Source organism: Gobio gobio, assembly GCF_949357685.1.
Source record: "Gobio gobio genome assembly, chromosome: 21".
Taxonomy (NCBI): Eukaryota; Metazoa; Chordata; class Actinopteri; order Cypriniformes; family Gobionidae; genus Gobio; species Gobio gobio.
The window spans coordinates 12,352,045-12,377,638 of record NC_137117.1 but is presented as its reverse complement, the minus strand read 5'-3'; the positions used below and the strand labels follow the sequence as shown (position 1 = coordinate 12,377,638).

The 25,594-nt window shown below is 39.1% G+C and overlaps 1 protein-coding gene across 2 annotated transcripts in view; it reads left to right on the top strand.

Annotated features, from left to right (window-relative positions):
• Positions 1–25,594, top strand: part of reps2 (RALBP1 associated Eps domain containing 2) — an 80,516-nt gene that overhangs the window by 17,424 nt on the left and 37,498 nt on the right. For both annotated transcript variants that reach the window (XM_079803508.1, XM_079803507.1), the window contains exons 2-4: positions 14,833–14,956; positions 20,289–20,464; positions 20,954–21,062. In XM_079803508.1, coding sequence (XP_079659634.1) covers positions 14,833–14,956; positions 20,289–20,464; positions 20,954–21,062 — 409 coding nt within the window. The remainder of the gene's footprint in view (positions 1–14,832; positions 14,957–20,288; positions 20,465–20,953; positions 21,063–25,594) is intronic.

Sequence of the window (25,594 nt, the reverse complement as noted above, 5' to 3'; positions counted from 1 at the left end):
GCGTATTCTTGTGGGCGGAGGTTAGTCAACAAACTGTTCTACTGACGTAATTAAAGCAGGAAATACCAGGATGTAGTCCAAACCGGCCGTTCGCTGTAGGCTTTGAAAGGGAACTTCTGTTAAATAAAATATCTCGCTTGGCATTGAACTTTGAGCTTTATAATTTTACAGGTATTATTTATGCTCTAACAGCAACATTACATACTAACTAAAGTTTGAAAAATGGGATCACGAAGAACAGGACCTTTAATGAGAGAGTGATTGTGTGTGTGAATTACTCTTACTGTCTCTATTCATTATGAAGCTGTGGTTTGTACTTACTTCAAAGGTATTAAAATGTATGCCTATAACGGTTGAGTTTCTGCTACTTTAGTGACTTTACTTTAGTCACAGCTTCTGTCTGAGTGTTCGTTTGTTAAAATATATCAGGCATTAGTTCAACATAATACACATCTGATGGTCGAAACTCGCTTTAATGTTCAAACTGACAGGGCTTAAACCACATACAAATGACAAAGCTTTGTGAGGACGCAGGTGAAAGAGGTCTGCCTTCAGGGCGCGCGCGTTTTCAGAAAAGCGACACGGCTCGGCTCTGTGTCACTCAAAAAAGCTGAGCACTGAACGGAGAAGTTTTCCGTATTGTTGTTTTTGAATAGTTAACAATCGCTTTAAATGTTGAAACTGGCAAGCCTTTAAACGCATTTACTTGACGAACTTTATGAGCACGAAAGTGAAAGCGGCTTCGGGGCTTGCGCGCGCCGTCTGTGTGTGTGTGTGTGTTAGGGCTGTACGATTAATCGAAAAATAACCAAAACCGACATTAAGAACCTCTAACCGACATATTTTTCCCATGTCGGTTATTTCGGTTTTCACGTGACTCCGCCCCGTCAGTCACATCAAGTGCAGTTTGAAGGCACACAGAGATGCAGGAGCAGTTATCTGTGTTTATAGATGCCCAGAATCACTATAGTAACTGCATGTTTTACACAGTTTATACAGGTCAGTTAATTGCTGTTCTTATAGCCTACGCGCTGACACACACACACACACACACACACACACACACACACACACACACACACAGAGACGGTGCGCGCAAGCCCCGAAGCCGCTTTCACTTTCGTGCTCGTAAAGTTTGTCAAGTAAATGCGTTTAAACGCGACAACGCGCGCGCCCTGAAGGCAGACCTCTTTCACCTGCGTTCTCGCAAAGCTTTGTCATTTGTAGGTGGTTTAAGCCCTGTCAGTTTGAACATTAAAGCGAGTTTCGACCATCAGATGTGTGTTATGTTGAACTAATGCCTGATTTATTGTGACAAACGAACACTCAGACAGAAGCTCGCACATCACGTGAAGATTGCGCGCAGAGGAGCGCAAAAACGCAGTCGCAACGCTGTCCTGTGACTAAAGTAAAGTCACTAAAGTAGCTTACAAACTCAACCGTTATTTTAATACCTTTGAAGTAAGTACAAACCACAGCTTCATAATGAATAGAGACAGTAAGAGTAATTCACACACACAATCACTCTCTCATTAATGCATTCAAATAAATGTAATGTAGGCCTACTGTGCTAATTTATCTGTATCTGATGTACAACAAACAGAAATCTGCTCCATAGACAATAACTGCTGAAAGTGAACTGTTTCCTTCTAGTATTTTAAAATCACAAAGAAATGCACTTTTTCATTAGAAAAAAAAAAAAATCCACCTTTAATAGTAGAAAATATTTACAGTACAAATCTTATCAGGAACTTACTCAAAAAACGGGCAAAAAAAAAAAAAAAAGCTAAATAATCGTTCATTAATCGTAATCGAGGTCAAATGTTCAATTAATCAAGGTTTTTATTTTTGGTCAAATCGTTACAGCCCTAGTGTGTGTGTGTGTGTGTGTGTGTGTGTGTCAGCACGTAGGCTATAAGAACAGCAATTAACTGACCTGTATAAACTGTGTAAAACGTGCATTTGCTATAGTGATTCTGGGCATCTATAAAATAACCGCTCCTGCATCTCTGTGTGCCTTCAAACTGCACTTGATGTGACTGACGGGGCGGGGTCACGTGAAAAACGAAATAACTGACATGGGAAAAATACGTCGGTTAGAGGTTCTGAATGTCGGTTTCGGTTATTTTTCGATTAATCGTACAGCCCTACCACCAATGTTAATCTACTAACTCTCCTGACTGCTTTGTCGGCAGATTCTGCGATGTGATTGGTAAGATCAATCAAACTTGCGGCGAAGGGGGAATTGTAGTAATGGTTGGATATTTTTTAATGTCTGTAAACAGTTGCAGTGTGTTTTCTGCCTGAGACATACTTCATTTCAGCACAGCTTCTGGAATTCCCATAACACAAACACAGTTCCTTCCTCAAATGCAGTCGTCCGTCTCCAGACCAGACCAACCTGTTCGACAGCTGCTGTCAGTGCAGCAACTAAAGTCACTAGTTACACAGTTATCTGCCGTTTCAAAACGTTCAAACAAATTTCGGTTACACTTTATTTTAAGGTGTCATTGTTACAGTGTAATTAAAGGTTAGTGAAACCAAAAATTCTGTCATTAAGGACTCACCCTCTTGTTGTTCCAAACTCGTAAGACCTTCGGAACACAAATTAAGATATTTTAGGTAGTAAAGACGTCGTTAAAATAGTCCATGTGACTCCAGTGGTTCAACCTTAATGTGCACAAAAAAACATATTTAACAATTTCTTCAACAAAGTTTCCCAAATTTCTTGTGAACTTCCTTGTTTGCCAGTTGCTTTGGACAAAAGAGTCTGTTGAATCAATAAATGTAAGCGTATTCAAACTTACATCATGGGCCCTATCTTGCACCCAGCGCAATTGACTTTGTACACCGACGCATGTGTCATTCCTATTTTGCACCCGCGCAAAGCGCGCTTTTCCCTCCACAGAAGCACGTCGCTAAACTAGTGAATGAACTTGCGCTACCTGGGCGGTTCAGCGCAAAAAAGGAGGCGTGTTCCGGCGCAAACAATCCCTGGTGCTATTTTGCTGTTCCATTAAACAATTGCGCCACTGACCAGAAAAAACCTAGTCTAAAGTCAGTGGCGCGTTGCGCGTTGTTCATTATGCTATTTTAAGGGCGCATGCTTGACCATAATGTATAGCGTGCACAACGCGCATACACTTTGCTCATGTAATCTACACAGATGCAACAGTTATTTTTGCAAATCATAAATTGTTACACTAAAAAAATATTAACACATGAGATGACGGAAATCATTGTGGTGTGCCACGAAGATGTGAAAAAAATAGGCATAAATCTAGCTTACAAATTATTCAGGCTAATTGTAGTCTAATAATTAAGGAGACCTGTTTGCCCAATAGTGGCAACTTCTGGCAAGACATATATGTATATAAGGACATCTAACAAATTGGTTTGTCTGTCAAGAACCAGGAAAAAAAATCGGTGAGGGTGGATGCAGCGATGTCCTCTGCTGGCGTCAGGTCCTGAGTAGAGGCAGATCCACCTCCCGTTACACGGCGTGCCTGATTGATGCTGGCAAGCTTGGACTTTCCCCATCTTCTGATGTCATTGTAGCGCTTGCGGCACTGGTGCGACGTCCTGGGGATGCCTGATGAAACAATTGTGGCTATTTCCTCCCACGCCTGTTTAACCGACGCTATTTTGGGTGGGTTTCTCCCATCCCCATACAACACAACTTCTCTGTCTTTCACTGCTCTTACAAGCACATCAGTCTCCTCGGCTGTGAACCGCTCCTGGCGTGCGCCTGGTAAATACGCCATAATAATAGCAATCCATACTGGAACTTGCGCACCTGCTTTTACAGGGAATGTTGGATGACGCTCTGATTGGTTTATTCACGTTACGCCCAAACCACACCTATGAATAATGAAGCTACTTCAGACCAACCCATTTTAGATTTGCGCCGGGCGCAAGAGCCATTTATCCCGCCGGGAAAATAGCAACAGCGCCGAGACCCGCCCACAAAGTTACTTGCGCTTCGCGCTTTGACACTTGCGTTTCAGATCGTTAAAATAGGGCCCAATGTATTCAAATGTAATTGCAACTTTGAATTCAAATTTAGGGATTGAATTGTAATTTAAAAGTGCTATGACATGCTGCTTTTTAGATGCTTTTATATAGGCCTTAGTGGTCCCCTAATACTGTATCTGATTACAGCCACTTCGAGCCAGTCCCACAATGAGCTTTCCTTAGGACGTGCCATTTCTGTGTCTGTAGCTTTAAATGCTAATGAGGAGGAGAGAGGCGGGGCAAGCTGGAGGGTTGGGGTGTGTCCTTGACCAGCTTGCAGCCACAGTACCATGCACTACTGTTAACAGTGGATGTATCGCAATGGCTCGTAGACACACAGTCGTTCAAGCTTTCCAGTTTGACCCAGAATCTGACCCAGATGGAGAAGCACAACTCAGCGGCTACAGCAGGACGACTGCGAATGGTTCGTTTAAAACATTGTGTCTGATACGGTACTTTAGTTGGTTTGTTTATGTATGCTGTTACTGTTATTATCATTTAGCTAACGCTAGTCTACGTTGTTGGCTTTTCATGTTGCTCTGATTTGCTATCGTTCGACAGCTGTATTAGCATCTATATCAGTCATCTTTGTAGTTTAGAGGAGACTGTACTCTGGATCATTTTCTCTGGGCGGGCAAAGCAGAGAAAGGGGAGGTAACCTTTCCCTGTATGACGACATATAGGGAAGATTCCAGATTGGCCCATCTGAGCTTTCATTTTCTCAAAGGTGGAGCAGGATACCCAGGGTTATTTCTAGCCACTTGGGGACCATATGCAGGCTAGGGGAACTCATATTAATGTTAAACAACCTCATAATGTGAAACTTTCATGCCATGGGACATTTAAAGGTGCACTATGTAACTTTTCTGTCCTCTAGAGGTCGCCTATTCAAAACAAAGGTGTAGTTTGATGACACCATGTTTGAGCACAGAATCTTGGGACATGTGGTCTTCATCTCACAGCCGGTGGAAAAGAATCGGGATAGGACTCGGGCAGAAATCATGTTCATGGATGTGATTATTAACGTTACTGTAATATGAAGCAGAGCAGGACCGAGTGTTGTGGAGCTGAGCAAGGCCGCTGAAGCGATTGTTAATAAGATGAAGGCAACAAACGCCTCGCGAGCAGCGGGACTTTTATTATGTCACAGTCACTGGCGCCATATCCACTTTTCCAGTCATGAGTATGAGGAAACACAGCTCTGTTTATCATATTAGACACATCTGAGTGTGTTAATGATGTTATGACGTCACTCTGTGTGTTCGCTCGGCGGCTGCTATGACACTTGTTCACACTGCAGTGAGAGTAAAGCGTTTCTGCAAAATAAAACCGGAAACCGAGGGTAACGCTGATATGACGCAATCGACAACCGACGTCCCGGTTCCTTGGGTAAAATAGCAATTTTCTCACGATTTACAAATAGTTGGAAACATTTGGGATATTGTAAGTACTCAACTGAATAAAATATATAACACTGACCTAGTGGTTTTTGGATATTTTACTGCAAAAATGTTACATAGTGCACCTTTAAAGGAATTTTTAGTTGGTGCACAACCCTGGCTGTTATACGCCCTGTTGCGGCAATTTCACACTGCGGCTTTATTTAACAGGCTAACATAATAAACATCATTTTGCAGCAGAAATAATAATTTAACGGGCGTGTCATGTGCAGTGATGTCTGTTGCCAGGGCGACACAGATTGTTTTGGCATGTGCACGTTTGTTTTCTAACACTGTGAAATCTCTTCCTAACCCCAGATGGAGGAAACAGACGGTACATGATCTACGTTTGATCCGGTTATACAGAAGTGGATTTAATGCAGCTTCCTGTCCCAGCAGATTTATTTAAAGGGGCTATATGCAACTTTTTCCCCAAAATAAACGTAACAATAGCCTTTTTATTTTACCATTTATGACTCAAACATCTCCTGATGAGCATACTGACACCTTGTCCGCTCACAGTGGGTGCACCTATAAGCCTGTCTCCTATTTTTCCTATTTTCTGGCGGGTCGTCTTTTCCCGCGCTGTCTGCGGATGTGACGTCACCACCGCTGCGAGAGCGAGCAGAAAATGAGAGCAGTTCTGTTTTTTGGCCACAAGTGTCAGTCGCGAGTTTAAATTTCAGAAAAACGCATATAGCCCCTTTAATCAATGGTTGGTCTATAGACGAGATCAATAAAGGCCGCTTATACTATGGAGGAATTTATTTGGTTCGAAATGCATTCATAGACTTTTTGATATTTTTATTATATCATTGTAATCTAAGTTTACAAATTTACCTGAGAAGCTATATCTCGAAAGATATCCAGATTGTGCCATTGAGCTTGAGTTCTGTCTGGTATCATTTTTCATTTGTATACCACAGTTGCCTTTCGGATACCATCAAATCTTGTCAGAAAGACATGCCGGATGAGTGTTTTAAAAAAGCAGACACACTCTTTTGTGTCCGTGACCTGAGGAACTGCAGTCGTCTGACCTCCTGTATCCCAACATCCCATATGCCGCCATAAGGGGGGTTGGATGGGGAGGTTTCTAACCTATTTTATTATCCTTCCCCCATTATGTACATGTATAGAGTAAGATAATCGATGCTCTGTGTGGATCAGGAGAATGCAGGTCAGGCTTAAGTAATACTGACGGTCAGATGATTAAACTGAGTTTAAGCCCCCACACACACACACACACACACACACTCTCTCTCTCTCTCTCTCTCTCTCTCTCTCTCTCTCTCTCTCTCTCTCTCTCGAATTCAAGACGAGGAGTTCAGTCACGCTCAGAGCGCGTGAGGCTCTTGTCAAAAGCCATTGTAATTTCCATCAGTCACAGTAACAGCTGACTTTAGCGGCTGGAAGCTCAGAGCAGCTCTTCATGAGCCCAAAGTATTAAACTGTTTGTTCCACAGACATGCTAACTTAAAGGGTTAGTTCACCCAAAAATGAAATGTATGTAATTAATTACTCACCCTCATGTCGTTCCAAACCCGTAAGACCTTCATTCATCTTTGGGACACAAATTAAGATATTTTTGATGAAATCCGAGAGCTTTCTGAACCACACGTCGTTACTGCAACTTTCAACATCCAGAAAAGTAGTAAAGACATTGTTAAAATAGTCCATGTGACCCCAAGTGGTTCAACCTTAATGTTATGAAGCGATGAGAATACTTTTTGTTCCCAAAAACAAACAAAAATAACGACTTTATAACAAAAAGAACCGACGCGCAAAACTAAAGCAGTAGACACATCCACATTAATGATTTCAATATATGACGCGCTTCTTCTGTGTGTGACGAGCGAGTGTCAGAAGCGTAAAGTGGCACAGCACCACCTTGTGTCATGAAAAACGCTGTTAATCGTCCCGGTGTGCACAGGCCTTTAGTAAATCTGGCCCATAATGTTTCATTGTCTATGTTTTAAACCTGTATCTGAAGTGTTCCGCTGTGTGCAACGCTCAGCCTCATGTGTCAAAACAAACTCCACGAGGCATCAGTACGTTTTAATTTCGCCTCTAGAGGCCGCTCTCGTACTGTATAGTGACTGGACCCTTCTGAGCCACTCCAGCAACGGACGCGACCCGAAAATCGATTTTGGCAGGTAACGATTGTTCTAGCAATCCGTTATCAGAGCCTCTAATCCACACTGTGAGTTTTCAGTCTTTACGGCCCTAAAACCGATCAAGCGGCTTATAAAAATGCTGCCAAGTACGTCTCATAAGTTATTAAAGATGCAACAGCATGTTCATAACTTGATCGGAGTACAAATGCGAACAGCTGAATGAAATTCATATTTATTCATCTAGCGCTTTCACAATACATATAGCGGAAAATGCATGTCTACATTACAATTTACACTGTGTGCAGAATTATTAGGCACGTTGATTTTCTGATCATATTTTTTTCCAGGTACATTTTACCAATTCCAAACCACATTAAACTTAATACATACTAATTTCTTTGTATTTAATCATTTATAAGTGATACATACACTCACCTAAAGGATTATTAGGAACACCACACTAATACTGTGTTTGACCCCCTTTCGCCTTTAGAACTGCCTTAATTCTACGTGGCATTGATTCAACAAGGTGCTGAAAGCATTCTTTAGAAATGTTGGCCCATATTGATAGGATAGCATCTTGCAGTTGATGGAGATTTGTGGGATGCACATCCAGGGCACGAAGCTCCCGTTCCACCACATCCCAAAGATGCTCTATTGGGTTGAGATCTGGTGACTGTGGGGGCCATTTTAGTCCAGTGAACTCATTGTCATGTTCAAGAAACCAATTTGAAATGATTGGAGCTTTGTGACATGGTGCATTATCCTGCTGGAAGTAGCCATCAGAGGATGGGTACATGGTGGTCATAAAGGGATGGACATGGTCAGAAACAATGCTCAGGTAGGCCGTGGCATTTAAACGATGCCCAATTGGCACTAAGGGGCCTAAAGTGTGCCAAGAAAACATCCCCCACACCATTACACCACCACCACCAGCCTGCACAGTGGTAACAAGGCATGATGGATCCATGTTCTCATTCTGTTTAGGCCACCATCTGAATGTCTCAACAGAAATCGAGACTCATCAGACCAGGCAACATTTTTCCAGTCTTCAACTGTCCAATTTTGGTGAGCTCGTGCAAATTGTAGCCTCTTTTTCCTATTTGTAGTGGAGATGAGTGGTACCCGGTGGGGTCTTCTGCTGTTGTAGCCCATCCGCCTCAAGGTTGTGTGTGTTGTGGCTTCACAAATGCTTTGCTGCATACCTCGGTTGTAACGAGTGGTTATTTCAGTCAAAGTTGCTCTTCTATCAGCTTGAATCAGTCGGCCCATTCTCCTCTGACCTCTAGCATCAACAAGGCATTGTCGCCCACAGGACTGCCGCATACTGGATGTTTTTCCCTTTTCACACCATTCTTTGTAAACCCTAGAAATGGTTGTGCGTGAAAATCCCAGTAACTGAGCAGATTGTGAAATACTCAGACCGGCCCGTCTGGCACCAACAACCATGCCACGCTAAAAATTGCTTAAATCACCTTTCTTTCCCATTCTGACATTCAGTTTGGAGTTCAGGAGATTGTCTTGACCAGGACCACACCCCTAAATGCATTGAAGCAACTGCCATGTGATTGGTTGATTAGATAATTGCATTAATGAGAAATTGAACAGGTGTTCCTAATAATCCTTTAGGTGAGTGTAATTGTTCCCGAAGGCTGGAAATGAAAAACACCTTATATTCAGGTGTGCAGAACAAAGGTGTTTTTCATTTCCAGCCTTCATGAACAATTATATGTCACTTATACATTATCAAATACTAAATTAATAGTAGTTATTAGGATTACTGTGGTTTGGAATTGGTCAAATGTGCCTGGAAAAAAAAATATGATCAGAAAATCAACGTGCCTAATAATTCTGCACACAGTGTAGAGTGATCTGTTATCAGAGGTGGCTGTGTCCAAGTTATGTATTTCACAAATGTACATATACAAATCATGCAGTTGGCTAACAATGTATAATTTAAGGCAGAAACAAGCTCATTGAAGTAATTATTACAATATATGAATACCAATACAGATGTTATTTTCACACATTATTTCACAATTTGTTTGCAAGGAGGTCGGTGCCCCAGCCGCTTCAGGAATGAGTAAAAATGTTGGAGACAAATGTCCATTTATAGCCCTATCTACGGGACTGAGATTGATTGGACGAGTACGCAGATGACATCTTGTTGTTTCAGTCATTTTTGGCTAAAGTTCAGCATTGAGTAATGAGCCGTCATCAGCACTGCAGGGATCGAAGGAGAGCACAGTCAATAATCCTCATCACACCTGGTCGAACAGGAACGCTGAGTCAATGTTTGACAAGTTCTTCAGACAAAAGTGGAGGAACGCCGTAGGTGAGATTCAATTTTGGAGAACAAGGATGACCTTACTTGCACTGACACATTTGAATGTGTTAGGCATGTGTGCTCAGTTGTGCTATTTCCACTGTAAGTCTGTAGAGAAACTATTATTTGAAGAGAAGTTTCAACAGGCTGTTTTCCTCCACACGAGCAACAGTGGCTTTTGTTATATTTAACACAATGTGCTGCTATTTAAAGCACACAGATCTTTTACTGTGTGTTACAATGAATCTCAGAGCTGAACTCTATTGATTATGTCTGTACGGAAGGATGGATTTCAGCAGCGTGAGTGATATAACAATGACTCTAATGCTACTCTTTTCTCTGGAGGAAACACTAGTTTATGTCTCATTGTGCTGAAGGATGATTAGACGAGGATTTATAGACTTGGGTTGAGAGTATTTTTGTATTTAAAGTCACAGGAATCTAATTGGACTCTATTTACTTTCTTAATGCACGATTGTGGTGTTGTTGCGAGTTATTGGTACGTGTTATTTTTATTTGTTTACCTTTGTAATGGACTTGTTCCACCTTTAAAATGTCTTTCCGTTTCTGCTGGCATCATCAAGTCTTATTTGCAACCCCTCCCATCCTCAACCACCTGATTCCAGTAGGAAACGCCCACTTTTCACCATCCAATCAGGATTCCGAATGCATCGACTCAAGTCCCGCCCACTGATCTATATAAATGACTGGATTGCTCAATGCGTTCTAAGCTGCCATCAGGAGTGAAGCCACCGGAAGTGTTCGAGCGGCCATCTTACTATCCCCTACCGTACAGCCAAAACATTGACCTAAATCACATGATTTGCAGCGTCTCAGTCTCACAGGATTAGTTTTACAATACATGTATGTTAATAGTTACTTATAGGATAAGTCATATATTGAAATCGTTAATGTGGGTGTGTCTTCTGCTTTCGACACAGGTATCTGACCAAACACAAAAACGTTGACAATTGTAATACATACGCTGAAGTGTCTCGTCCGTCAGCTGATCTGATATTCATTACTGTAATGAATATGAATGTAACTGTAATAAGCAGGGGAAATTCCTGAATTTAGACGAATAATCATTTACCTACTAAGGACATTTGTGTTGTGAGAATGTACAGGGAGACTTCAGATATAAAAACGGTGTCTCCTTAGGCAATGTTTTCTCAGTTAAATCATATCATTTTCTATTGATTCAATCATATATGGCGGTGCGGCAGCTTCACTTTTTATGATGTAAAAAATATTGGTAATATTTTTGACATGGTTCTGTGACTTCGGTCGAGTTTTGCTCTTGGGTTTGTGACAGAGCCATGACACTGCTATCATGTTTTGTGTGAACACATGGCTTGTCATGTGTTTCTTTGTGCCATGTGTTCTCATGTCTATTGTCTTGACCCCTCCCCTCTTGTTACCTGATAATTGGTTCTTTTGCCCCACCTCTCCTCTCATTTATTGCCTTGTTTGCTCCTTATTTAGGCCCCTTTCCCATATGGCACACTTCTTATGCACTTTCGGTCTTGTGGACTTGCAATGGCTGCCGCGCGCCCGTGTCCGTTAAGTCCACGAGACCGTAGGATGTCCCATATGGGAGGTCTTTGAGCTCGATATGGGCCCTCGATGCGCTGTTCGGTCCTCGGTGCGTGTTCCGCAGCGGACTTCTTCCCGATAGTCAAAGCAGCATTACGCCATGAAAGTACGAACTCATAGGAAGGCCGTGAGGGTTTAGGGTGCCATTTGGGACAGGGCCTTAGTGTCCTTGTGTTTGCAGCAGGGGCGTAGCCAGCAGGCAGGCCTGACGGGCACAGCCCCGCCTACTATGATGACTAGGCCCCCCCCCAGTTTATTTAACAAATATAATAATATTTGTTAAATAACAGTTGTTTAAATTATTTTAACGTAATTACAAAATTATTATAACTCAAATACTGAAATCAATAAAATGTGTTTTTTTACAGTCTATGGTTTTTGCATAATGCTTGATGAGTTTGATTGACAGCTGTGTTAGGCAATTAGGTGTCAGGCTGTCTCATGCATGTCGCGTGACTCGCGCCTGTGAGTTCATGAAGTGTGTTTACCTATTCACTTAGCCTATAATTTGCAGTTGTGTGATAGATAAACAGCAGCGATGCAAAATTCTATATAAAGGACTTTTAAAAACTTGCATTAAACACGGGAGAGAACCCATCCATCAGACCACAAGTAACGGTAAGACTTTTCAATTCCAAGCGCAGGTTCATTCTGTAAACCTAAGAACACGCCTTCAGCGACTGTCAGTCGTGATGGTGTAGGGGTAAAGTGCATGGCACGATGTTTTGACGCAATTCAACCTGCGGTTCGAATCCACCTTTTGCCGAACTCGCTCGCATATCAGATCGTAAAGGCGTTTATTTTCAATTAAAATGAGGAAAATATTTGAAAAGTGAAAATAAAGTGTCTAACGTTTGTTGTAACTGCTGTTCATGTTTTGTATGTGGACAGGTTGTAGCTACAGTTTTGTTTTATGTAGACAGTGACATAGGGCTGAACGATTAGTTGCATTTGCGATAATATCGCGATATGCTATAACGCGATTTCCTAACCGCAAAGGCTGCGATTACAGTCTGGTCACGTGACACGCGAGAGTAAAGTCTGCAGAAGAAGCATCAACTTGGCACGTTACACATATCATATGCCTGGCCTAAAAGAAAAAAAAAAACTATTTGTGTTTGATCTATCTAATATGGTGTTGTTCATACTATAGGCTACTATCATCTCTCCAATGATTCTGGATCGATTCTGAGCTTAGATTTTAACTGCAGGTGCGCGGTGGCGCTGCGTGTGTTTTAGAAACACCCGTATTCTGATTGCTTCCATTATCTCTCTCTCTCTCACACACACACACACACAATCACGCACGAACCATAAAATAATATTTCATAACGTTCGGAAAGGTTGACGGCGCGAATTGCAATGACATTCGCAGGCTTCTTTGCACAGGATGCACTGTGAGAAAATGATGTCACGCTTACTGTGTGTGTTCTCGCCCGCCGCGCCGGTATTTTCCTTACAAATGCTCAACGAAGGCTTCATTCATGTCGTTAGAAACTCACTGACAGAAGGCTTTCCATTTCAAATGCTCACGCGGCGCATTGTGAAGAGTGCTCGCTCGCGAGCGTCTGTGCGCGTCTCAAAATGCTTTTATGACGCAAAATTAATGTTAACACCATCAGTAATGTCTTAATGAATTAAACAGACAGGGCAAAAACATCTTATATTTCAAAAGAGATCTGTGCATTAGTGTGAATGCAGGTCTCCCGCTGTCTATGATGTCATCATTAATAATCAAACAACAGTAAAGCTGAGAAAGAGAAAAATCACTCAGTTCAGACAATCTTAAATACTGAAAGCACTCTTTGTTCATTGCTTGTAATATGTTTTTTTGTTTCTCTTTACGATTTACTACTTTATGTTTTGCAGTTATATTAGTTTATATATTTAAAAGTATTAACATGCAATTGTTTTAATTAAAATGTTATAATGTGTAGTTATTTTAAAAAGCTTATAATTACATATATCATAATAAAAAACATATTAATTATTAATATTAATCTTATTAATTTATTAAAAACTTAAAAAGGAAAAAGTTCAAGAAACGTTTTGGAATCGGATCGTGACTCCCAGAATCGGAATCGGATCGTGAGGTACCAATTAAAGATTTCCACCATTACTATAGGCCTACAATAATGTATTGTTGAATAGTATACAGAAGATAAAGAGTTTAAAAAATAATCGCATATTAAATCGCAATCGCAATATTGGTTAAAAAAAATCGCAATTAGATTTTTTTCCAAAATCGTTCAGCCCTACAGTGACACCCCCCACCCACCCCCACCTCCGCGTGAAAGTGCCCGCTCACTTTTGCCCAGGCCCGACCAAAAATAAAAGTCTGCCTACGCCACTGGTTTGCAGTGCTGTGTTGGTTCGTTGTCATTATTTCCCATTCCTGCTTCATGTTTCCTGGTTCCTTGTGTTTGGTATGTTCTAGTTTTCCCCCTCGTGGGTTGATTTTGTTTGTTTTTGTCATTAATAAAGTCCATATTCTCCTGCACTTGAGTTCTCGCTCCTTTCACCCATACCCGTCACGTGACAATTTTTAAATGTTTTTGAAAGAAGTCTCATATGCTCCCCATGTTGAAAACAGTTGTGCTGCTTCATATTTTTGTGCAAACCTTGATGGAAAGGTAAAAAGAACACCATTTATTTTAAATAGAAGTTTTTGTAATGTTATTAATGTCTTTAACTGTTTAAACAAAATAATGCATTTTTCATTTTTAAAAACTGTAATGTTGCTTGGATTATTGAAATAAAATAGGGTTATGAAGGGCATTTTATTTTATGTAGATTTCTAATTTCTCATCTCCTCAATGATCTCATCAATCTTGAAGTAGTTTAGTGGTGTTAGCTGGTCTGTTAAGTGGTTTTGGGCAAGCTGGGAAGACCATCTTAAACTAAGATTAGCAAACCAGGTTTAAGCGTGTGTTTTCCGGCAGGGATAGAGGATTATAACATCTGTGTCTGTCCAAAGTGAATGATGTTGTTAATCTGAAGGTCTATATTTTACACACTTCCTGTTTCTTATCGCCGCTCACGGCTGTCATTACAATGCGAGTTTTCAATTACAGAAGCACTGATAATAGTGAAGGTCAGTCTGTTCACAGTGCAGTTTATCTATTCTTTCCACCGTAGAGCCAATAATGAGGATTTAGCTATTATCTTTTCATTTCCCCATGTTAGCAATTTCACCCATTAAGATTCCACTTCACATTACAATGAACGCTTTTTAAATATTATGCTTAATTTACTCAAATAAATGTTTTGTAGACAGTTATGTGGTTTTAAAGTCTCCATATGGCCCTTTGTTAATAAGCCTCTCTCTCTCTTTTGATATCAGGTGACGGAGGTGTGCGGTGCTAAGCGGCTTGGTTACTTTGGCTGCGGGCAGTTCTACGTGGCTCTGAAGCTGATGGCCGCGGCGCAGGCCGGTTTGCCGGTACGCCTGGAGAGCATCGCAGGTGGTAAGTCGCCAGCCGTGAACAGAGGGAGAAGCAAACGCGATCAGGGATTTAGCCTAGCATGCTTGGATTTACGCTAAAGAGGGTTAACGCACAGAGGTCGTGCTGAGCGGAGAGAGCGCCGCACGCTGAGCCAAACTCATTGAGAATAAGCCTGTGTGTGTGTGTGTGTGTGTGTGTGTGTGTGTGTGTGTGTGTGTGTGTGTGTGTGTAAACTAAACCACAGGACCGTTTCCGTAAACGCTTGTGACAACCTGCTCGCCTTTCATCTGTGTTTACTTTAAATAAAAGTTCACTTTTTCTTGGGTGGTGTTACTGCCAAATTATTAATTAATCCTGACAACCAAAATGCCATTTAAAAGCTTATGTTCACATTGTTAAAAATAGAATAATAATTAAAAAACAAATAATAAAAAACAAGAGATAAACCAATATTGTTTTTTATATACCTGATATATCTGATACCTGTGCATTTCCAATAACCGATTAGTAATAATAATAAATATGATTTGTATTAAATTATTAAATTAATTATTGCTATGGTTAATACATAATTTTTTACTCTTTAATAAAGTAATATTTTATAAAATGGTGGCATTTGCATAACCAATTATTAGCTATTATTTATTTTTTAAAAACATAATATGCAGTATATAATTGTATTATTATAAATTAATATTCATTTTATTTGCATTATTTTTATTGCTATTTTTAATAAAATTGTTTGAATTATTATTTTTATGGTTTAAAATTTATATTTTTTTTACTATTTAGTAAAGTAATGATTTATGAAATGATTGTTGCATTTACATAACCAATTATTAGTTATTTATTCTAAAAAAAACCTATAGGCCTACATTATGATTATTATTATTAATTAATATTACGTTTTTATATTATTTTTATTGTTATTTTTTAATACAATTGTTTAAATTATTGTTAGATTTATCATTTATATTTTATACTATTTATTATAGTAATTATTTATAAAATGATTTGTTGCATAATGCATAACGATGATTTGTTAAATCATATAAAATACAAAATAAGTATACATTATTATTATTATTATACATTTCTAAATATTATTATTAATAGTTATTTATTTAATTGTTATGGTTAATATTTTATAGTTAATAATTAACATTATACATTTATTATATTTATATATTTGTTGTTTTATAATCTAAATGATCACATATTTTTTAAGATTTTTGGTTTAAAATGTTACATCATATAACAAAAAGTTGAGTAATTATGCTAATTATTTGTTAAATAAGAAATTCATTTTACATTGTTTTCGTTTTGAACACCTTAATGACTCCACAATGATCGTAGTTTTTAGTTTCTAGTTTCAATAATGTATCCAAAATGCTGCAATTTAACTTTTAGGCTTGAGCTCATAAAGTAACTCTAATGTAAACACAGCACAGACAAAACAGTCATTTCCTAAATGTATTTACTTAAACAAGGCAATATTGAGCACTAGGCTCCATTCCGAGCTCAGCACAGCTCCTCCAGGCCACCCTGCTGGGCTGAAATATGGCGAACGGAGCCTGGATTAGTCTTTAATCCTGGTACAGACTGTTACCGAAGGACCCGAGGGCCTGCGAGACCCTCACAGCGGCGAGAGGAGCTCAGATGACTTCACACAGCAGGTTCAGCAGCCTCTCATCAGTGAAGATCACGTTCTGTTTACTCCACAAATCATCTGCTCTTTTTACTGTGGAAAGGGAAGGATAAAGACAGGAAAGACCGATTTATCAAGATGACCTCGGAGGGACCTTTGAGAGATGACTGGCTAGGTTATGTTTACTTTTTAAAGAAGTTCATCTTAGATCAGAGGGTTTCAGTTCTAGCTCAGAGTTAACACAACTAAACCAGCTAATCAAGTTCTTGGGGTTCACAAAGGCCTTGTTTGAAAAAGAGCACTAGGTCACATGGCCTCATAAAGCTGCATGTTTCATTGAGCGAGTAGAATCCAGTTAGAAGTCAAAATAAAGCTGGAAAGTTATTTTGCTCTATTAATCCACTGTGCACAAATAGGTAGCAGGGCACCAAAATGAACAAAAAATGCCCCACAAATACAAGATAAGAAAAATGCCCCCGCACAATTCTACTAAATCTATTACAGATGTTGCAATTAAAGTGAAAGGTGGAATGGTGGCATTAAATTTAGGTATGCATATATTGCATCAGAATGTTTTACAGCGTTGAGCATTATACCCAATCAGACATGTTTCTGTTGAGCTCATGAATGCATTGGCCAATCAGAGGCGTTTAGATTAATCACAGCTGATAGCACCGTATTTTTGTCGGCTCACTGACTGAATTCTGCACTCTTGCAAATTCTCTTATCATAAACAATAAAGTGCAGCTACAATGTAAGTAGAGCTGCACGATTCTGGATGAATTGAGAATCACCTTTTTTTTTTGTTTCAAACAGACAACTAAATAAAATAATGCACTTTATTTGAAGTTCTGACAAAATATTAATATTTATTGCAGTCTATTTAAAAATGGTTAATTCATTAGAATGAATTACTTTTGAATAAATTATGATTTTATGACCGATTATTGGATTTTCACTTGTTTTGTTTCACAGTGTTTTTTTAAACAAATCTCTTGAATGAATGATTCACTGGCTCGCTCATAAAGGATTCACTTGTTTCATTATTGGATGAATCAGCGTTTTTGAACAAATCTCTTGAATGAATTATTCAATAACTTGCTCATAAAGGATTCACTTGTTTCATTACTGGATGAATCAGCGTTTTTGAGCAAATCTCTTGAATTAATGATTCAATGACTCACTCATAAATACTTCACTTGTGTCATTATTGGATGAATCAGCATTTTTGAACAAATATCTTGAATGAATGATTCAGTGACTCGCTCATAAATACTTCACTTGTGTCATAATTGGATGAATCAGCATTTTTGAACAAATCTCTTGAATTAATTATTCAATAACTTGCTCATAAAGGATTCACTTGTTTCATTACTGGATGAATCAACGTTTTTGAACAAATCTCTTGAATGAATTATTCAATAACTCGCTCATAAAGGATTCACTTGTTTCATTACTGGATGAATAAGCGTTTTTCGAGAAAATCTCTTGAATGAATTATTCAATGACTCACTCATGAATACTTCACTTGTTTCATTACTGGATGAATCCGCGTTTTTGAACAAATCTCTTGAATGAATTATTCAATAACTCGCTCATAAATACTTCACTTGTGTCATTATTGGATGAATCAGCATTTTTGAACAAATCTCTTGAATGAATGATTCAATGACTCGCTCATAAATACTTCACTTGTGTCATAATTGGATGAATCAGCATTTTTGAACAAATCTCTTGAATGATTTATTCAATAACTTGCTCATAAAGGATTCACTTGTTTCATTACTGGATGAATCAACGTTTTTGAACAAATCTCTTGAATGATTTATTCAATAACTTGCTCATAAAGGATTCACTTGTTTCATTACTGGATGAATCAGCGTTTTTCGAGAAAATCTCTTGAATGAATTATTCAATAACTCACTCATGAATACTTCACTTGTTTCATTATTGGATGAATCAGCGTTTTTGAACAAATATCTTGAATGAATGATTCAATGACTCGCTCATAAATACTTCACTTTTGTCATTACTGGATGAATCAACGTTTTTGAAAAAATCTCTTGAATGAATTATTCAATAACTCGCTCATAAAGGATTCACTTGTTTCATTACTGGATGAATCAGCATTTTTGAACAAATCTCTTGAATGAATGATTCAATGACTCACTCATAAATACTTCACTTGTGTCATTATTGGATGAATCAGTGTTTTTGAACAAATCTATTGAATGAATGATTCAATGACTCGCTCATAAAGGATTCACTTGTTTCATTATTGGATGAATCAGCGTTTTTGAACAAATCTATTGAATTAATGATTTAATGACTCGCTCATAAAGGATTCACTTGTTTCATTATTGGATGAATCAGCGTTTTTGAACAAATTTATTGAATGAATGATTTAATGACTCGCTCATAAAGACTTCACTTGTTTCATTACTGGATGAATCAGCATTTTTGAACAAATCTATTGAATTAATGATTTAATGACTCGCTCATAAAGGATTCACTTGTTTCATTATTGGATGAATCAGCGTTTCTGAACAAATTTATTGAATGAATTATTTAATGACTCGCTCATAAAGACTTCACTCGTTTCATTACTGGATGAATCAGCATTTTTGAACAAATCTCTTGAATGAATGATTCAATGACTCACTCATAAATGTGTTATTACTGGATGAATCAGCATTTTTGAACAAATCTCTTGAATGAATGATTCAATGATTCACTCTTAAAGCCTTCACTTGTTTCCTTATTGGATGAATCAGTGTTTTTGAACAAATCTCTTGAATGAACGATTGAATGACAAATAAATGTTTTAACAGTCACTTGTCACCACCTACAATGTAATCAATACAATTGTTATTTGAAGTGGGATCTGTTCAATTTTGATCGCTGCCGTAGACATCAATGTTTATCCGAACTATAAACTTTTTTTTATCCCAGTACTTCTGTGATAGTTTGAATTATTGTAAGTATATTGGATCTGTGCATGAGTCTTAAAGTGACAGCAGCCTAATATTCCTGCTGCTGTCTGTGTTTTTAATGTTAATTACAAAATACAAATAAATAACTCACTTCACTGAATTAAACTTTTTGTAACTTTAATAAGGATTAACCTTTATTTAATTTGTGCAGTGAAGATTATATGCAGTGTTATTTTACATTTATTTACGTTATTCTGTTTCTGTACCTGAAAAACTACTGTTAGACCAACCTGAAAAACCTTAAAAGCACTGATAATTTAATTTGTATCTTTTTTCCATTGTATTTATTTATTTGTGCTATTGCTTGTAGTTTAATTATTTGTGGTGGGGCCAGTGAAAATTAAATAATTGAATTCACTGAATCGAATTGGGACGTCTGTGACGATTACCCAGCCCTAGTTACGAGTCTGAGGATGTGATTAGCACCAAATAAAGCATCATGGGTTGTCATCTCATAATTATGGTAATTACTACATGACGTGAACGCAGCATGGATCCATGTGTTTTGTCTGTGCAGCCAGAATATAAGGTGCCATTTCCATGGCACCTTATATTCTTTTTATATGAAACAATTTAAATTCTGCAATTGTTGTGTAAATACATGTATGCCATCTTTGAGCAGCATTGAACAGTTTGTTGAATATTATTTTAATCCACTGTGATAGCATCAGCATGCTGTTCTGAACGTAGTGTCATTTATCTTTCTCCACAGAACTTCCTCTTCCTGTGTTTGTTGGGATAACGAATGAGCTTGAGATGCGTTACGCCAATCACCCCTCAACCAATGAGAGTCAGCCGCACATCCTGGGCTCAGTTACAGGCTCCGCCCCTCGTCCCCCTGCAGACAGACCTGTACTCAGACACCCTGACACCAGCATGGACAAACAGGTCAGACATGCACCAGTAGCTGGGCTTTTGATGCTTTAAAAGTACTTTTGGGATTTAAAAGACACTTATAAGGCTTAGATCTCCCAAAAATTTAAATGACCCCATAATTTACATAATTTACCTCTGACCCGACGCATGACGCAGGATGTAGGAGTAGTGTAAGCTCAGGTGAGAGTAGATGACCTTTGACCCGACTGGGACATGGCTTTAATGGTGAGACTTTTGTTTTTAATATCAGGCTCTCAAAAATGATATACAAATTTGGATTTAGATTTATCGGCCAATAAATCGGATAGCGACTTTCAAATATAAAGAATTATCGGTTATCGGTATTGGCCAAAATGTTCATATCGGTGCATCCCTATTTACAACATTAATACTGTTATTTTCTTTACTGTGAAGCTGTATGAAACCTCTATCCCACAGTTTAAATGATTCGTTTTCTATTTAAGTTTGTGTTTAACTAATCTCTGCATTTGTGTATGACAGGAGGCGTGGTCTCCACCGCGGTCACCTGCCATCTCCCCTCCCCGCTCACCGTCAGCCTATCGCAACTATCCATATACTGCACAGAGAAACGGCACAGACACGCTATTGGGTGAGAGTCTCTGTCAGTCATTCTGCATCCAGACAGACAGACCTATGAACCTAGACCTGACGGGAAATCAGTAGCGATAGTAGTAGTTTGAGTTCCACTTGAAACAGGCCTCGCAACAGAAGGGACCTCCAAAAAAAGCTCCGGCCCCTGCCATCACGCCGAGCAAACACCAGGGGCAGAAATTAACAGGGATTGGGGCAAAAGTGCCACTAAAATTAATTAAAAAAAACCCACCAAATTCAAGATATGGAGCAAAAATGTCCCTGTTACAGATATTGTTTTAATATTTCAAACAGGATATACAGGTGCTGGTCATATAATCAGAATATCATCAAAAAATGTATTTATTTCACTTATTCCATTCAAAAATTGAAACTTGTATTTTATATTCATTCATTACACACAGACTGATTTATTTCAAATGTTATTTCTTTTAATTTTTATGATTATAAATGACAACTAAGGAAAATCCCAAATTCAGTATCTCTGTATTTGTGAAAATATTAAATATTGAAGACACCTGGTGCCACACTCTAATCAGCTAATGAACTCAAAACACCTGCAAAGGCCTTTAATGGTCTCTCAGTCTAGTTCTGTAGGCTACACAATCATGGGGAAGACTGCTGACTTGACAGTTGTCCAAAAGACGACAATTGACACCTTGCACAAGGAGGGCAAGACACAAAAGGTCATTGCAAAAGAGGCTGGCTGTTCACTGAGCTCTGTGTCAAAGCACATTAATAGAGAGGCGAAGGGAAGGAAAAGATGTGGTAGAAAAAAGTGTACAGGCAATAGGGATAACCGCACCCTGGAGAGGATTGTGAAACAAAACACATTCAAATGTGGGGGAGCTTCACAAAGAGTGGACTGGAGCTGGAGTCAGTGCTTCAAGAACCACTACGCACAGACGTGTGCAAGACCTGGGTTTCAGCTGTCGCATTCCTTGTGTCAAGCCACTCTTGAACAACAGACAGCGTCAGAAGCGTCTCGCCTGTGCTAAAGACAAAAAGGACTGGACTGCTGCTGAGTGGTCCGAAGTTATGTTCTCTGGTGAAAGTAAATTTTGCGTTTCCTTTGGAAATCAGGGTCCCAGAGTCTGGAGGAAGAGAGGAGAGGCACACAATCCATGTTGCTTGAGGTCCAGTGTAAAGTTTTCACAGTCAGTGATGGTTTGGGGTGCCATGTCATCTGCTGGTGTTGGTCCACTGTGTTTTCGGAGGTCCAAGGTCAACGCAGCCTTATACCAGGAAGTTTTAGAGCACCTCATGCTTCCTGCTGCTGACCAACTTTATGAAGAAGCAGATTTCATTTTCCAACAGGACTTGGCACCTGCACACAGTGCCAAAGCAACCAGGCCTGGTTTAAGGACCATGGTTTCCCTGTTCTTAATTGGCCAGCAAACTCGCCTGACCATAGAAAATCTATGGGGTATTGTGAAGAGGAAGATGCGATATGCCAGACCCAACAATGCAGAAGAGCTGAAGGCCACTATAGGAGCAACCTGGTCTCTCATAACACCTGAGCAGTGCCTCAGACTGATCGACTCCATGCCACGCTGCATCGCTGCAGTAATTCAGGCAAAAGGAGCCCCAATTAAGTATTGAGTGCTGGACATGCTCATACTTTTCATGCTCATACTTTTCATGTTCATACTTTTCAGTTGGCCAAGATTTCTAAAAATCCTTTCTTTGTATTGGTCTTAAATAATATTCTAATTTTCTGTGATACTGAATTTGGGATTTTCCTGTGTGTAATGAATGAATATAATATACAAGTTTCACTTTTTGAATGGAATTATGCCGCGTTCCAGGCAACCGGTAACTCGTGTTTTTCTAACCTTCTACCCGAAAGTGCACTGGAACGGCAGCCAAACCCGTGACTTCCCACCCGTGAACTACTAGATCGATGTACTCCCAGTTACGAGTTTTGACGTCACATAGCCCGCGAAGCAACAACGGCAGCCTCCTACGGATGCAGTGTTTATGAAACAAATATACAAATAACATAAAATAAAAGGTATAACAGCTTTTCTTGCCGTCTACGCTGTTTTTCTAGCCTGGATGCCAGCCGAACTTAGCCCCGCCCACAACATTTTTACTCGGGCAGTTTGGTCTGGACTTGATCGGTAGAGAAGTAATTATGCCCGAACAGAAACTGTTCGGACCAATGAAATTGTCAGGGCGGGCTTTAGACGATGATTGACAGATGATAAACCGTAACGTAATCATCCACGTCACCAAAGAGCGCTTGGGTTAAATTTGTCCTAAACGGAGAACTTCGTATATGCATTCACCTTTACTATTTCTCTCAGAAATGATGATCGTGTTGGTAAGTACTCGGTGTATCCTTAAATTCTTTTTTTACAACACCGGCAAAGATTGTTTACACTCATCTTCTTCTTCTAACTTATTCCAGCGTGCGTGCAGACAGGGCGTGCCAAGTTTTTACAACAAAACCCAACCAATTGCTAACGTTCTTCAAAACTAGCCAAAAACAAGCCGAATAGCTTTCCTGGGGGGTTCTCCGGGGAAAAAAAGGCATTTGGGGGGTAAAATATGTGTTATTTTGGCAGGGCTGGCAGCTAAAAATCGCATTCCTGGGTCTGTATATCACATAATTGGGGTCACTTCAACCTGCGGACTTGGCAACACAGTGCAGTTGAGTTCTGTTGACATTTGACAACTAACGTTATGCGTCGCTCCGTTGCTCTGATTGGTTGTAGGTCTATCCAATTGAGGTCTTTCCTGGTCCGGTTGAAACACGCCCCATAATCACAGCCCAACGGAACAGTATCAGACTCAAATTCTGACTAGAATTGAGTATGACAACGTCAGGCTACTGTTTTTCTCCTCCGTTTCCCTCAAATAAGCAAGGAGTAAGCACCTTTGGCGATAGAAATGATTGTTAATGAGCATACGGAGTGTATGCTCATTGCTCATACGGTCTGCCATGCTTTGTATACATCTAGCTACCACACAATTTCTTGCGCTCAGGCAGTTTGGCGTGACTTGCCTGGAACACTACAAAGTCGTGAGTCGTGGTTTGAAGTTGTAATTTACGGGCTCAAAAACCCGCCTGGAACGCAGCATTAGTGAAGTAAATCAACTTTTTGATGATATTCTAATTATATGACCAGCACCTGTAGTTGTTACAAAACTAGTGTTGATCAAGATTCACAAAGGTGAAGGAGAACTTGGAACAAGAACTTGTTGACAAAAACACTCAGAAGCACCAGTATACATGAACGTTGACCAACAAACACTGAGGGAGAACTGAAGACTAAATACACGGGGCTAACAAGGTGATTGACTAGACACAGGTGAATGACATTACTAAATAACAAGACTCAGCTGGGACAAAGGAACTAATGAGGGTAACCATGGGAACACAGGAGTGGCGGGAAAATGAACAGAGGAACATGTGACAGAATCAAAAACACAACTGAAGCCAGACAGACATGTAACAGTAGTTAAGCAATACAAGAGTTCTGTTTCCCGAATATAGCCTAAGCACGATTGTGATATTGATTATTTGCAATTGTTCAATAATCAAGAAGTTAACGTTAGGTGACTTACATTTTAGACTAAGTATATTGAGGGCGTTTCTTTGAAATTGGCCTCCGAATTGTAAAGGCCACCTCTGCAGGAAATTGATGCTTTTATTTAAAAATATACACCATTCAAGATTTGGGGGTCCGTATTATTATTATTATTTTTTTTTTTATTATAAAAATGTATACTTTTTTTCCAGGAAAGGATGCGTTAAATTGATCAAAAGTAACAGGAAAGACATGTATAATGTTTCAAAATATACTTTCTATTCATCAAAGTATCCTGGAAAAAAAAATTCCACAAAAATTTTAAGCAGCACAACTGTTTTCAACAGTTAATAAATAATAATAATTAATAAATCATATTTGAATGATTTCTGAAGGATCATGTGACACTGAAGACTGGAGTAATGATGCTGAAAATTCAGCTTTGATCACAGGAATAAATTACATATTAAAATATATTCACATAGAAAACAGTTATTTTTAATTGTAATAATATTTCACAATACTACAGTTTTTACTGTATTTTTGATCAAATAAATGCAGCTTTGGTGATCAGAAGAGAGTATGTGTATATCTGTGCATGTTTTAAAGCTATTTTAATTTGCAATGCATCCAGACTATGTTGCTTTATTATTATTATTAGACCATTTATTATTATTATTTTGCTAAAGATTTGGACTTATGATGAAATTTTCATCAGTAAATACTCAAATCATTAAAACACAGGATCTTCATCTTAAATGCTGTTTGAAGGTTCTTTTTTTCAGCGAAATCCCGATAGTGTTCTTTTCCCTACAATCCCAATGGAAAAGTGAGAGAAGATATTTCCACACTCACACTCACACAGTGATGCTGTTATCAGATAACACAAGCACATATCACACAGCCGGCGTGTTTCACACACTGTGAGCATAGACGTCGCTCGATACCCTCACGTTGTCAGACAGCTGTGTGTGTGTGTGTGTGTGTGTGAGAG